Source organism: Macaca mulatta, chromosome 12 (genome assembly GCF_049350105.2).
Source record: "Macaca mulatta isolate MMU2019108-1 chromosome 12, T2T-MMU8v2.0, whole genome shotgun sequence".
In the NCBI taxonomy this organism is placed as follows: Eukaryota; Metazoa; Chordata; class Mammalia; order Primates; family Cercopithecidae; genus Macaca; species Macaca mulatta.
Genome location: NC_133417.1, coordinates 146,354,453 through 146,369,087, shown reverse-complemented (window position 1 = coordinate 146,369,087; position 14,635 = coordinate 146,354,453). Strand labels below are relative to the sequence as shown.

At 47.3% G+C, this 14,635-nt stretch overlaps 2 protein-coding genes across 9 annotated transcripts in view; one reads left to right on the top strand and one right to left on the bottom strand.

Moving 5' to 3' along the window:
* Window positions 1-1,925: 1,925 nt before the first annotated feature.
* On the top strand, window positions 1,926-10,222 carry MTERF4 (mitochondrial transcription termination factor 4). 4 transcript variants are annotated; one of them, XM_077958115.1, is made up of 5 exons: window positions 1,926-1,984; window positions 3,024-3,081; window positions 4,342-4,840; window positions 6,808-6,992; window positions 7,748-10,222. In XM_077958115.1, exons 2-5 carry the CDS (start codon window positions 3,079-3,081, stop codon window positions 8,147-8,149), a joined length of 1,089 nt encoding a protein of 362 aa, XP_077814241.1. In that variant the 5' UTR covers window positions 1,926-1,984; window positions 3,024-3,078; the 3' UTR covers window positions 8,150-10,222. The 4 variants fall into 4 exon arrangements, with proteins under 4 accessions (XP_077814241.1, XP_077814240.1, XP_014967021.2 ...); XM_077958114.1 differs by having other exon boundaries at window positions 4,342-4,867; window positions 7,748-8,712; XM_015111535.3 differs by lacking the exon at window positions 3,024-3,081.
* A 649-nt stretch (window positions 10,223-10,871) lies between these two features.
* SNED1 (sushi, nidogen and EGF like domains 1) overlaps window positions 10,872-14,635 on the bottom strand; it is a 90,290-nt gene continuing 86,526 nt past the window's right edge. For 4 of the 5 annotated variants that reach the window (XR_013402277.1, XR_013402280.1, XR_013402279.1 and 1 more), the window contains one exon: window positions 10,872-12,307. The gene's annotated coding sequence lies outside the window, so the exon portion shown is untranslated. The remainder of the gene's footprint in view (window positions 12,308-14,635) is intronic. The other variant, XR_013402278.1, reaches the window with a different exon arrangement.

The window sequence follows — 14,635 nt, the reverse complement described above, 5'->3', positions numbered from 1 at the left end:
CCTCCCAGGTTCAAGCGATTCTCCTGCCTCAGCCTCCTGAGTGAGCTGGGACTATAGGTGCCCGCCACCATGCCTGGCTAATTTTTGTATTTTTAGTAGAGAATGGGGTTTCACCATGTTGACCAAGCTGGTCTTAAAACCCCTGACCTTGGGTGATCTGCCCACCTCAGCCTCCCAGTGTTGGGATTACAGGCGTGAGCTACCGCACCTGGCCTCATGTCAATTTTTCATAGTAATCCCTGTGTCCCAGCTGTCATTTTATTTCTAGAGCTAGATAACCTGTTCAGGTTCCTTGATTCTTTCCAGGGAGTTGGCGTGGCTCATGGGATTTTCTTAGGCTTTTGGTGTAGCAGTAACACAATTTATTGTGAGATGTTGACAGCTAAGTATTTTGAGAAGAAAATTACAGTAACAAACAACAAAAGCAACCAATTTTTTTTTTTTCTTCTGAGACAAGGTCTTGCTCTGTTACACAGGCTGGAGTGCAGTGGTGCAATCACGGCTCACTGCAGCCTCAACCTCGTGGACTCAAGTGATCCTCCCACCTCAGGCTCCTGAGTAGCTGGGACTACAGGTGCAGGCCACTGCTCCCGGCTAGTTTTTGTTTTTTGTAGAGACAGGGTTTTCCTATGTTGCTCAGGTTGGTCTTGAACTCCTGAGCCCGGTGATCCTCCTACCTCAGCCTCTCAGAGTGCTGGGATTACAGGCGTGGGCCACTTGCACCCTGCCAAAGAAACCAATTCTTTAGTTCTACACAGATTGGAACCTTCCTTTTCTTTGATATAATCCTTTTGTCAAAAGATAGTTGGCCGGGCACGGTGGCTCAAGCCTGTAATCCCAGCACTTTGGGAGGCCGAGATGGGCGGATCACGAGGTCAGGAGATCGAGACCATCCTGGCTAACACAGTGAAACCCCGTCTCTACTAAAAAAAAAAAAAAAAAGATAGTTTTACAGAAACAGTTTAGCACCCAACTCCGTGCCTGGCGCAGAGCAGATATGTAAATGTGTACCCATGCAAGAATCAAATCCTTTATGTCAGTCCAGAATGAAGTGGATAAAACAAGAAATGCTTATAAATTAAGGCTTTGGTGGCAGGATTTAGGCAGCTGAGAAAGCACACCTTTTTATTCTTCACAAACATCACCTTTTGAAAGATGCCTACGCTCTTATCCTCAAACATGTCGAGAGAGAAAATTTAAGAATGAATACACTTTGGGCTGTAACTTTACTGTATTTCATCCTAACAGGGACCCAGACCTCTAAGTTGGGAAGGCTCTTGCTTATAAAGGGAAATGTCCCATAATTCCTGTCATTTTACTTGGGTCTTTTAAAAACGGCAAATTCTCATCTTCCACTGGCTGAGAGTAAAAAAGAAATAAAAGCGGTAAAGACTTCTTTTTGTGCGTAGGTGGCCCCGCTGTTCATGGTGAATACAGATTTTTACACAATGAAACCTTAAATATCTCTATCTGGAACGGAATCCGTTTTTCCTGCCTCGGGAAGGATTTCTGCGCTCTCGGGTGAAGTTCCTGAAGCAAGGAACCAGTTCCCCTCTCCCTGTATCTACCCGTCCTCTTGAGAGGAATTCTCAGGTCACCTGAAACACGAGTGTGGGCCAGGACGACCCATTCGTTCACCCAGCCCAGAGCTCTGCGAAGCGGGACACGGGCAGTGCAACGGGAACGACCGGACGCCGACGCCCCCGAGGACTGAGGCCGCGGCAGAGGCGGCGGGGCGGTGACGGGCGCGACTCCGGCCTCCCAGCTTTGCGGAGGGGCGGCCCCGGGACACCCGAGCCCCGCGGGGTCGTGAGGGCTCAGCACAGCTACGGGCCGGAACCATGATCCACCAGCACCGCGCTGGCGCTGGGAACTGCGGTGGTGACGGACCGAGGGCCGGAAGTGAAGGACCGGGGAGGACGGCTGCTTCCGGCGCCGTAGCTGTCGCCATCTCCTCCGCGCCATGGCTGCGTTGGGCCGTCAGGTGAGGTCGCGCTGGGCGCGGGGGCTTCTCCAGGTGGCAGATGGGGGGGCAGCGACGCAGAGGAACCGCGGCCGCCGGGTGTTTCACGGCCAGGTCGTGGAGCCCTTCTGGAGGTCCGTGCACGGTGACCTGGTTTTGGCATCCTGGACCCGTGGCTCTGCTCAATTTTTGTGGGGTATAGAGTTGACTTTTTTTTTTTTTTTTTTTTTTTGAGACAGAGTATCGCTCTGTCGCCAGGCTTGAGTGCAGTGGCGCGATCTCGGCTCACCGCAGCCTCCGCTTCCTGGGTTCAAGCGATTCTGCTTCAGCCGAGTAGCTGGGATTACCAGCGCCCGCCGCCATGCCCGGCTAATTTTTGTATTTTTAGTAGAGACGGCGTTTCACCGTGTTGGCCAGGCTGGTCTCTAACGCCTGGCCTCAGGTGATCCACCCGCCTCGAACTCCCAAAGTGCTGGGATTGCAGGCGTGAGCCGCCGCGCCCGGCCTGAGTTGACTCTTGAACAAGAGTTTGAACTTCACAAGGAAGGTAACATGTATTTACTATTCATTAAGAGGAAGCGGAATCCGCATAAAGGTCTTTAGGCTCAAGCCCAGTTTCCCGGGCTGCGCCCGCTGAGCCCAGCGACTGCCCGGTGTTCCTGGCGGAGGGAGCATCTGGACAGGGGAGGCTGGAGAGCAGCCATGGGCTTGGCAGGCTGGCCCCGGGGCGACAGTCGACGCTGGAGAAGGGGTTGGGACCGATGTGAAGGGTTTAGAGCAGGGGTTCCCCAATCCTCGGTACCGGTCCCTGGCCTGTTAGGAACCAGGCTGCACAGCAGGAGGTGAGCGGCGAGTGAGCCAGCCAAACTTGGTGTGCATTTACAGCCACTCCCCTCGCTGGCATTGCAGCCTGAGCTCCGCCTCCCGTCGGACCAGCCGCCTTAGACTCTCACTGCAGCGCGAACCCTATTGTGGACTGCGCCTTTGAGGGATCTAGGTTGCCTGCTCCTTATGAGAATCTAATGCCTGATGATCTGTCACTGTTTCCCATCACCCCCAGATGGGACCTTCTGGTTGTAGGAAAACAAGTTCAGGGCTCCCAGTGATTCTACATTATGGTGAGTTGTATAATTATTTCATCTTCTATTACAACGTGAAAATAATAGAAATAAAGTGTACAACAACTGTAATGTGCTTGAATCATCCGGAAACCCCTCAGCAGTCTGTGGAAAAACTGTCTTCCTTGAAGGCAGTCCCTGGTGCCAGAAAGGTTGAAGACTGCTGGCTTAGAGTGCCTGGATGATTTGTGCATAGTTTGTTAAGCACCATCCTGAACAGCTGAAGACTTTTGAGTCAACTGGAATTGTGTATGCAAGTTGACTAACTACTGTGACCCTTGAACAACACAGGAGTTAGGGGCACCAGACCGCCCCGACACCAGTTGAAAATCAGTGTATAATGTTTGACTTCTCTAAAACTCAACTACTAATAGCCTACTCATGACTGGAAGTCTTACCGGCAACATAAACAGTCCGTTAACACATATCGTGTTTATCTACTGCACTCTGTGTTCTTAACATAAGCTAGAGAAAAGAAAACGTTATTAAGAAAACCATAAGGGCAAAACCCCGTCTCTACAAAAAATACAAAAATTAGCAGGGTGTAGTGTGCGCCTGTAGTCCCAGCTACTCAGAAGGCTGGGGTGGGAGGATCACCTCAGCCTGGGGAGGTCAAGGCTGCAGTGAGCCATGATTGCACCACTACACTCCAGCCTAGGCAACAGAGTGAGACCCCATCTCAAAAAACAAACAAAAATCCTAAGAGAAAATGTATTTACTATTCATTAAGAGGAAGCAGATCCTCATAAGGTCTTTAGGCTGACGTGGAGGTAGAGGAGAGTTTGGTCTTGGTGTCTCAAGGGTGGCAGAGGTGGAAGAAAATCCACATATAAGTGGATCCGAGCAGTTCAAACCCTTGTTGTTCAAGGGCCAACTCTATCCCACAAGATTCTTCTCGTGGAATGAATTTAAGAACATGAATCTGGAAAGCAGTCTGAGGTCCAGTCTTTTCTGGCACACATGACCAGGTGACCTGGTTTTTCCCTCTTCCTCCATGTCTCTGCTTCCGTCCTTAAAGCTACAAAAGCCAACAATATTGTACCTGCTTGACTCCCATCTCTGTGACCTTGAAGTACCCTGTTCTCTCTATGTGAGCTTCCTTCTCTGTAGCTTAAGTTCAGATATGATTTTGCAGATTGCTTTAAAAACTGTATGTTTGTGTGGAACCAAGGCAGTAAGTACTCTGGCTCAAAGGTCTTGTGGTGTCCATTACACTGGGATAGTGAGGAATTAATTGTCTTTTGGTCCTGTGTCTTACAGGTCCTTGATTGGCACCGCCTGATCCCCCTCACCTGGGCCTGGATGGCTAGGCAGACTCCTCATCTTGGAGAACAGAGAAGGATGACAGCTTCCTTGTTGCGCAAACTGACCACAGCCTCCAATGGAGGGGTCACTGAGGAGTTATCTTGTGTTAGATCCAATAACTATGTGCAGGAACCAGAGTGCAGGAGGAATCGTGTTCAGTGCCGCCTCGAGAAGCAGAGGACTCCTGTGGAACAAGGGTCCTTGGAGCTAGAGAGGGTCATCAGTTCCCTCCTGGACATGGGTTTCAGCAATGCCCATATTAATGAATTGCTCAGTATACGACCAGGTGCCAGTCTTCAACAGTTGCTGGACATCATTTCAGAATTTATTCTCTTGGGTCTGAATCCAGAGCCTGTGTATGTGGTCTTGAAGAAAAGTCCCCAGTTATTGAAACTGCCTATTATGCAAATGAGGAAGCGCTCCAGTTACCTGCGAAAGCTTGGGCTTGGAGAAGGTACAAGAAGATGCAGATTTTGGCTGGGTGCGGTGGCTCATGCCTGTAATCCCAGCTCTTTGGGAGGCCGAGGCAGGCAGATCACTTGAGGTCAGGGGTTCAAGATCAGCTTGGCCAACATAGCGAAACCCTGACTCAACTAAAAATACAAAAATTAACTGGGCATGGTGGCACGTGCCTGTAATTCCAGCTACTTGGGAGGCTGAGGCATGAGAATCGCTTGAATCCAGGAGGCGGAGGTTGCAGTGAGCTGAGATGGCACCACTGCACTCCAGCCTAGATGACAGCAAGACTCTCTGTCTCAAAAAAAAAAAAAAAAAAAAAGTTATATAATGTGAGAGGAGCCAGAGTTGGGGAAAGAACAGCCTAAGGTGAGATGGATTAGGGAAGCTTTCTGAGTATGTCAGTGTTCCTGGAGAGGAATGTATAATTCGGCTTGGAGGTGAGGAGTAGGAGTGGCCGCCTGTGCAGAATACATTTCGAGAGGGAAGGAGAAGTTAAGACTAGAAGGAAAAATTGAGTGCCAGAGCAGAGACTCTTGTCTGCCTTGTTCACTGTGGGGTCTTTAGCACCTACTGCTGTGGTGGGTACATGGTATGTGTTCAGTGGGTTGATGCTGATATGTGATGTTGATAAATATATGTACATATAACATTTGATGTTTAAATCAACATGAAATTGTCTTAGGGCTCTGTCTCTGTGGTGTGATGTCAAACCAACATCTCTTGTAAAGACAGATTCCAGCCGAGTGTTTAGATTTACTGTAGAACATGAGAGATCTTGCCAGGTTCCTGGGAAACTGGTGGAGTAACCTTCCCTTCCACTTACCTTCCACTCCTGCCTCCAACAATATTCACATCTCAAGGATGCTCAGAGTTCCTTGAATCTCTTTAAGGGCCTTCTGGAGGAGTTGGGGGTCTCCAAGGACCCTTACCCACTTTGACCAGAGGAGTTACACTATTACTTCTTTGCATGATTGACTCTTCCTGGTAAGATTTTTTTTTGAGGCAGGGGTGGAAGGTTTAGGACCCACCATTTCACAGCATCTCTACAGGCCTCTTTCTCTAGAAGATAAGAAAAAGGTAACCTTGTATATTTTTCTTAACAGATTCTCTCTTACAGTGTAATCTAAAAGTCTAAACTTAATACATTATGTGCAGTGGTTATTAATTAGCAAACTCAGTACAGCCTTAAGAGATGAAGATAAACCTAAACTCCTGAAATTCCTCACACACTGAGATAATCACTAACTCAAATGTTAGGAAAATTTTAATTAATAGTTTAAGTAGTTGACTTTAAGTTTCCAATTACTGAATTTTGCTCAGCTATCCCTAGGAAGGCCTGGAATAGTCCCTGTTTACACCGTTAGTGCAGTTTTAATAGGGCCTCTTTCACTCAAGGCGCCCTGGCTGGGAGAGGATATATGGTGACCCTGGTAACCAGGACGTCAGCGTTGGTGGTGTGTGTCCTCATGATTACTATTGTTGTTATTACTGTTAGGATGATGATGAAACTCCTTTTCATTGAGTTCAGCTTGAGAATGTTAGTTGTGAATGCTTCGATGACTATTGTATTATAGAAGGAAACATCAACCCAAACCCCAAATACGGTTCCTCCCATGTTACTCTCTGATCTTTCCAGTAAATGCCTGGGAAATTATTTTCCAAGTGAGGAGGGCAAGAGGAGACCCAAAATACAAAGTTGGCACCTTCCAGGTGGGAGGCCAGAATAAAGCAGGAACACAGGGAGGCAAGGCTGGTGAGTCTGAGGAGTGTCAGGAAGTCGGTGGGGAGATGGATCCTTTCCATGGTGCTTCTGGGAAGTTAGATCTGAAATTGCCACTTGCTCTGTGGAAGGAGAGGATCCTTGTTTGTTTTTAAATGTGGACTTAAATTGGGTGCAGCTAGCTCCTTGGGTTTCTGGAGTATCCTGAAATTATGTGCTTGCCTTTTTTGAATGTTCTGCAGGGAAATTAAAGAGGGTGCTTTACTGTTGCCCTGAAATTTTCACCATGCGTCAGCAGGACATTAATGACACTGTCAGGCTTCTCAAGGAGAAGTGCCTTTTCACGGCACAGCAAGTCACCAAGATTTTGCACAGTTGCCCCTCTGTTCTTCGAGAGGACCTGGGTCAACTGGAATACAAGTTTCAGGTGAGAATGGACTGATACCTTTAGCGTGGTTTCAGGTGAGAATGACTGATAGCATGATTACTGTAGTAACAGCAAGTTTTTCAGGTTTTTCAAATGTTGTAAGGCTCGGTTATATGGATAAGAAGCCTCAGACACCTCATTTGAGTGGAGGAAGTGAAAGACTAGATTCTCTGCGTACATCAGCCAAAGAAAATTTGGTTCTGGTTCTTTAATTTATTACAGATCAAACCTATTCTTCAACTTTTCTGCCATTAATAATGAATGATCCAGTCCTATTCTGAGAGTCTAAGTGGGGAGTCTGAAATAGCTAATTTTAAAACAGCTGAAACCGTCCTGTCCTCAGAATTGGTTTTGCATGTTGATTTTGAAAATGTAATTTTAACAGTTGTCCAACTTTTTAGTAACAATTATGACAACTTAGGTGGAATTTCTAGATGTTTTCTGAATGTTTTGCCTGTTCTTTCCATATTCATTCTTTTCCTTCCCCGTTTAAAGAAAAATACCACCTCTCCCTCCTGCCCCTTCTCCCTCCTGCCCCTTTATTTCCTGCTCCGTGTTTCTCAGGATGAATTCGAAAGTGTTTTGAAACTGCCCTCTGTCACACAAATGTCAGTCTCCTAGAGTGGGTATTCTGCTGTCACCAATGAGGCAATTATTTTTGAATCCTTTTGTCCAGCTGAAGTTTATATGGTTTACAGAGTGATAGGTCTCAGGACTCTGTATCTGGGACTCCTGGGTGTGTTTGTGTCTTCCAGTACGCGTACTTCAGGATGGGAGTTAAGCATCCAGACATTGTGAAGAGTGAGTACTTGCAGTATTCACTAACCAAGATTAAGCAGAGACACATTTACCTGGAGCGACTGGGACGGTACCAAACCCCTGACAAGAAGGGGCAGACACAGATCCCTAACCCACTGGTCAAGGACATTTTCAGAGTTTCAGAAGCCGAGTTTTTGGCCAGGACAGCCTGTTCTTCTGTTGAGGAGTTTGAGGTTTTTAAGAAGCTCCTGGCTCGGGAGGAGGAGGAGTCTGACAGCAGCACATCTGATGACAAAAGGGCAAGTCTGGATGAAGATGAGGATGAAGATGATGAGGAGGACGACGAGGCGGAGGATGATGATGAGGATGAGGACGACGAGGAGGAGGAACAGCTATGATGGAAGGCCTAGAGCAAGGGCCCAGAGATACCAAGGAAGCTTTTCATTCTCTTAAAGCTTTTGGGTCCTTTACTTGAATCTTCTTAAGTTATTTTTTATTCTAAAACTGGTCTCTTGATGAAAAAAATTATAAGTCACCTGAGAGGCAGACAGAACAAACCAAACCGGAAACAGGAAATGCACGTTTGATCTGTTGTCAGGTGTCTGTGAGGAAGGCCCTGTCCCATCCTGAATAGAACACTTACTTTGAGCTCTTCAAATCAAGGGCACTCAATACATCAACCTTTGGTTTTATTTTTTTCTCTTTTGAATATGTTGGTGATAATTCTGTGACAGTTGGAAGATGGGGTTCATTCTTCTGGTTCAGGAATCACTTTATATTTCCTTCTAGTGATAAAAATAAAATTACGAGAAGGCAATGTGAGGTTTTAGTACATCATAGCACTTTATTTTATGAAAACATGTAGCAGGCTTTCCACAGAAATACTTGTTTTTAATCCAAAAGTCTATTGCTTCGTGATGGCATTCAGTGTACAGCAGAATAAAAGGAAGTTGATTCGTGATGTATTGGTTAATTTTGCAGGCTTCCTAAGGCCAGCAGAACATTGTGGCAGTTTTCTTTATCTTTGTGAAGAACAGGCCCTTCCTGTTTGGGGAGGTTGGCTTTTATGTCAGCTCTTGGCCAGTGGTCACTTCCAGGCCTGGTGTCTCCGGCCCTGTAGACTGTGCTGGCCTGGAGAGTGCTGGAGCAGGTGGAGGCCAGGGAATGGTTCCATACAGTTATCTCCCCTGCCCTGGTTACAGACGGCTTCAAGAACCAGAGAAGAGCACAGGGTATAGAGCAGGTGGGCTGAACCAGGGCCACAGGGAGCGCTCCATGACCCCCAAGGTGGGGGTGGGGGGGTGTGTCACCTTAGGGAACTCAGTGAGTCCAAAGAACAGTTTGAAGTGTTGGGAACAGAGAAGAGGAATTTGATGTAAGCCAGGGATGATCCCTGAGGTAGAGGCCTGTCTCTGATGCCATGAGCTCTAAGAGGGTCCTGGAGGATTGGTACATCCTAGAACATTCCAGTTAGCCCCTCCTTAGGGGAAACTGGCATAGGATTGATGCAGAGAGCATTTTTGATGATAGGACCAAAATTCAAGTCTCCTTGGTAGCATTCTAGGATCGACTAGATTCTAGGATCTGGTAGATTCTAGTGGGTAGAGGCCAGGAATGTTATAAAACATCCTACAGTGCACAGGATGGCCCCACAAGAGAGAATGATGCGGCCCAAAATGTCAGTGCTGAGCCTGAGAAACTCATCTAAGGCCTGGTCCAATAAAGTAATGTGACTGTTCACTCGTGACAACTTCAGATGGTAAATGGACTTAGGATAGTATTATTTTATTTACAAGAAAAATAAGGAGCTGGTTTTTCAGCAGGGTTCCTTTCCCCTATGCACTGGACTACCCTTGGTAGTTGTGAGCTGCATGCTATTGTGGGGATTTGGCACTGAAGTCTAGGTGCTTTTGTTTTCTCCAGCAGCCTTGTCTTAGAGTGTGACTGCAAAGAAAAAGACTTGTTTTGCAAAAGAAAAGCAGCTCGGTGACTCCCTCCACATCGCCACAGCTGAGTCAGAGTCGTTTGCCAGTGGAAGGAGTTCCTGCTAAGGGGAGGTGCAGGAGGTGAGCTGACACCTGAGTGGGGCCGTTGCCTGTTGGGTTCTCCACTGGAGGACAGTGGGCAGAGCAAAGATTCCCTTACTTGTACCTGGTAGCCCACATGCAATGGGGAAAAGGGAGAGTTTGTCTTTATTGCCTTGCTTGGCCATAGGCAAAACTGTTTGGAAATGAGACATTTCACTGTGCCAGTGTTTTCATTTTCTCTTCCATGTGGCATCCCGGTCACTGCCACTCTCCCCAGAACCTAGGCTGCTGTTCTTGTGCCCGATCAGAGGACTAAGTAGAATCCTCTATCTGCACTTGGTTAGATGATCAGTCCATCCCAGTTTCATTAGCAAATGGGTAATTCAGCAACTCATGATTGCTTCTTTCATTTTGATACAGAAATAAATCTTTATGCTCCTGACAGTTTTCTGATTCTGTTATTACTAATGTCCTTGGGTGGACTTTGAGTATTTTCAAGGAAGCCATTTGAGTTTTTAAAAGAAGCCACGTGGGAAACGCTGTGGTGGCCTCTTTGGAATGTTTCAAGAACGAACTGTAATTCCTGAGCACCGGGAAGTCTTTTTACTAGATATTTAATGTGTAAAACATCCCAACAGACGAGTCCTGTGACAGCACAGCACCAAGCTTGGGACTCAGGAGCCAGTTCTCGTTGACACAAAGGCTTCTAAGCTAACACGGGAGCATATTGGCATTTGCTGTGTGGCTGAGGGGTTTGAGGTCCTAGTAGGGAGTAGAAAGTTTCCTAGTAGATTCACCTACTTTTCCAGTGATATCACTCGATCTTAGCATCTGCTAGTAATGCTGTAGCTTACATGGACAAACAATGACGGGTCCCACGGCTGCAGGAAGTCCGCAGTACGTGTTTCTGAACGTGGTTTTCTCTCAGTTCACCCAGTGACCCTTCACTGAGCTCAAGACCCTTCACTGAGCTCCACCTTCGGCTCTCAGGAGGGTCTGGAGACTGGGGAGCAGTTCGGGGGTGAAGGTGAGACTTCTCGAATTGCCTGTTCCTTCCTTCTGAAAATGACAAATTGCAGAATACACAGACACATGCACATGAAATTTTAATAAAGATAAAAAGCCTAAAATATACTCTAACTCTTCAAAACACATTTTTATAAAAGATGAAAGGAAGGAGGCCCTCTGTGGCTGGAATGCTGGCTCTGCAGTCAGGGCGGTGCGGCAGGGCGCCGGCTTTCCCGCTGGGTCAGCCATCGTGAGGCTCAACACGAGAGGAGGTGCGATCGGCTGCTCTGGTTGAAACATTGGCAGGGGAAGACAGCTGCTCTGCAGCACGGTGGGAAGCGGGTGTGCTGAGGTGCCGCACTGTCCTGCTTCTGAAGATGGGGATGTCTAAGATCGTGTTTACTACCCGATAGCCTAAAACAGTATTAACTCGAGTCATGGACTAAAAGGAACCTTAAACATTGTCCAGCCCAGCCCAGGTGTCTGTTTCTGTTGCACTGAGACTTGTAAGGCGTCCTTGCTGCTTCGCGGCAGTGTGCCTTAGCTTTCCAAGTAGGGGTCTGGATAGCTTTTTCCATGAAAATTCAGGGGTCTTTGATGCCCTTGTGACTTGTCATTCAGGGATGGCTTCCACTGTTGAAGGCTGAAGCCTGGGTGGTCTCATAGAACAGGGTTCACCAAATACGGCCCGTGGGCCACTCTGGCCCCCACCTGTTATTGTAAATAAGTTTTTATTGGAACATTGCCACAGCCGTTCAATTCCACGCCTGTGGCTGTGTCTGCGCTGTAGCCGCAGGGACCTCTGGTCTGCAGAGCTGAAAATACTTACTGTCTGATCCTTTACAGAGAAATGCTGCCAGCCCTGCTGTTGTCTGAGAGTCTGAACTCCACCTTCGTGTTACCATTTCCTCTTCTGAATTGTCCTAGTCCGTAGGATGGCTTGTCGACCTGCACGAGCATCATAAACACGCTGAAGGACCAGAGCAGGGGCAGCTGTGTCTGCAACCCGGCTTTCCTCCCAGCATCACCTGGTCTCTGCCCTTCGGCCGCTGCCCCCCATCTCTGTTTTGGAAGTGGTCCATCACGGTTCCTTCTCAATTTATTAGGCCTCGAAGGCAGAATTCTTTCTCTGGCTTTGGAGTGTAAGAACAGGTTTCCGAATACTGCAGAAGCAAGGCTGACAGCCTCACTGATCCCGGGGAATGGCCAGCTGTCATCCCATCCGCACAGGCACAGACCACACCTTCGGGAACAGCAGCCTGGGTGAGGGCACAGGCTACTTAATGCATCGCAGGACTCATAGGTGATTGGTCCCAGAGGGGACTCTCAGGGCGGGCTGGTGTGTGCACAGGCCTGGCCATCTGTCTTCTAGAGGCGTGAGGAGAGAGGTCCCAGAGGGGACCGACTCCAGCGAGGACCTTTTCTCTCAGGGTGTCCTTTTTCATCCAGTTTTTAGACCTCATCTTCCTGGGTTTTAGAAACTCGTGAGGTTGGTGGAGTGTAACAAGAACGTCTTAAATCCTTTGAAGAGAAAACAAAGTGAAGCATGAGGAGAATGATAGGCATTCCCACTCCTTTAAATGGGCTGCATCCTGTTTCTCTCAGTGGCCCTCAGGGCCTCTGTCATCCAGAGGCCCCTGCGTTCTTAGAGCACCAGGATTCTACCATATGGCAGTGCACACGGGGAGGGGCAGCCTCCACTGACTACATCCCCATCTTTAGGAACAGGTGGGCTCAGCATTACAACTTTTATTTTTTTTTTATTTTTTATTTTTTATTTATTTTTTTATTTTTTTGAGACGGAGTCTCGCTCTGTCGCCCGGGCTGGAGTGCAGTGGCCAGATCTCAGCTCACTGCAAGCTCCGCCTCCCGGGTTTACGCCATTCTCCTGCCTCAGCCTCCTGTGTAGCTGGGACTATAGGCGCCCGCCACCTCACCCGGCTAGTTTTTTGTATTTTTTAGTAGAGACGGGGTTTCACCGTGTTAGCCAGGATGGTCTTGATCTCCTGACCTCTCGGCCTCCCAAAGTGCTGGGATTACAGGCTTGAGCCACCGCGCCCGGCCGCATTACAACTTTTAAATGGGAAATCAACAGGCTGTTCCTCTACCCTGCCCTCCTCCTCCCAGTAATGACTCGGTCTTTTCTCCAAGGGCACAGCTGCGTCAAGTTGCTCTGGGTTGAAGTGAATTCTCATGTTGTTCTTGGACAGGTGTCTGGGTGCGTGTGTTTCTGTTTCCTGCTTTTTTGTGTGTTTTCTCCATTATTTCAAGAACAGGTGTTCTATAAGCCAGTATTTGATAATTAGTTGGGGGTTTCTGATTTGTTTTTATGGGAGTGGATGTGCTAGGCAAGCTTTTAAAAAGATACATTAATATTTCAGGTGACTTACCACCATATAAATATCTCAAACCCAAATTATGTTTGTGGATTATTAATTCTAGTACAGTTAGGCACCGTATGATGAAGGACTGCACGCATGACAGTGGTCCCATGAGATTACAGTGGAGCTGAGGTCATAGCCATGGTACAAAATTGTTTTTCTTTTTTTTTTTTTTGAGACAGAGGGTCTTGCTCAGTTGCCCAGGCTGTAGTGTAGTGGCACAATCTCAGCCCACTGCAACTTCTGCCTTCGGGGTTCAAGTGATTTTCCTGCCTCAGCCTCTTGAGTAGCTGGGATTACAGGTGCCTACCACCATGCCTAATTTTTGTATTTTTAGTAGAGACGGGGTTTCATCATGTTGGCCAGGCTGGTCTCAAACTCCTGATCTCAAGTGATCCACTGACTTCGGCCTCCCAAAGTGCTAGAAGAATTCTTTGTGTGTTTGTGGTGATGCTGGTGTATACAAACCTATTGCACTGCCCTGTGTATAGAAGTCTAGCACATACAGTTATGTACAGTACATAATACTTGATCATAATTTGTGATGTTACTGGTTTATGTATTTACTATACTCTTCATCATGATTTTAGAGTGTACTCCTACCTATAAAAAAAAGTTGGCCGGGCGCGGTGGCTCAAGCCTGTAATCCCAGCACTTTGGGAGGCCGAGGCGGGCAGATCACGAGGCGGGCAGATCACGAGGTCAGGAGATCGAGACCATCCTGGCTAACACGGTGAAACCCCCGTCTCTACTAAAAACACAAAAAATCAGCTGGGCGTGGTGGTGGGCGCCTGTAGTCCCACCTACTCAGGAGGCTGAGCCAGGAGAATGGCGTGAACCTGGGAGATGGAGCTTGCAGTGAGCCGAGATAGCGCCACTATACTCCAGCCTGGGTGACAGAGCGAGACTCCGTCTCAAAAAAAAAAAAAAGTTAACTGTAAAATGGCCTCAGGCAGGTCCTTCAGGAGGTATCCAGAAGAAGGAATCATTGTCACAGGAGGTGACAGCTCCATGTGTGTTACTGGGACATGATGTGGAAGTGAAGGAAGGTGACATGGATGATCTTGACCCTGTGTAGGCCTACGCCAATGTGTGTGTTTGTGTCTTAGTTTTTAACAAAAGTTAAAAAGTAAAAAACAAAATTTTTAAGAACAGAAAAAGCACTTAGAATAAGGATAGAAAACAGTTTTGAACATCTGTACAGTGTGGTTGTATTTTAAGCTGTTATTACAAAGAGTTAAAAAGTAAAAATTAAAAATGTATAAAGTAAAAAAGTTACAGTACGCTAAGGTTAATTTCTTATTGAAGAACTAATTTATTATTGCACAACTGCCAGTCCTGCACATTCCAATGATGGTAAGTGCCCGGCACAGGTGTACCATTTTTTATCTTTTATACCATATTTTTACTGTAGGTTTTCTGTGTTTAGATACACACACACTTGGCACTGTGTTACAACTGCCTACAG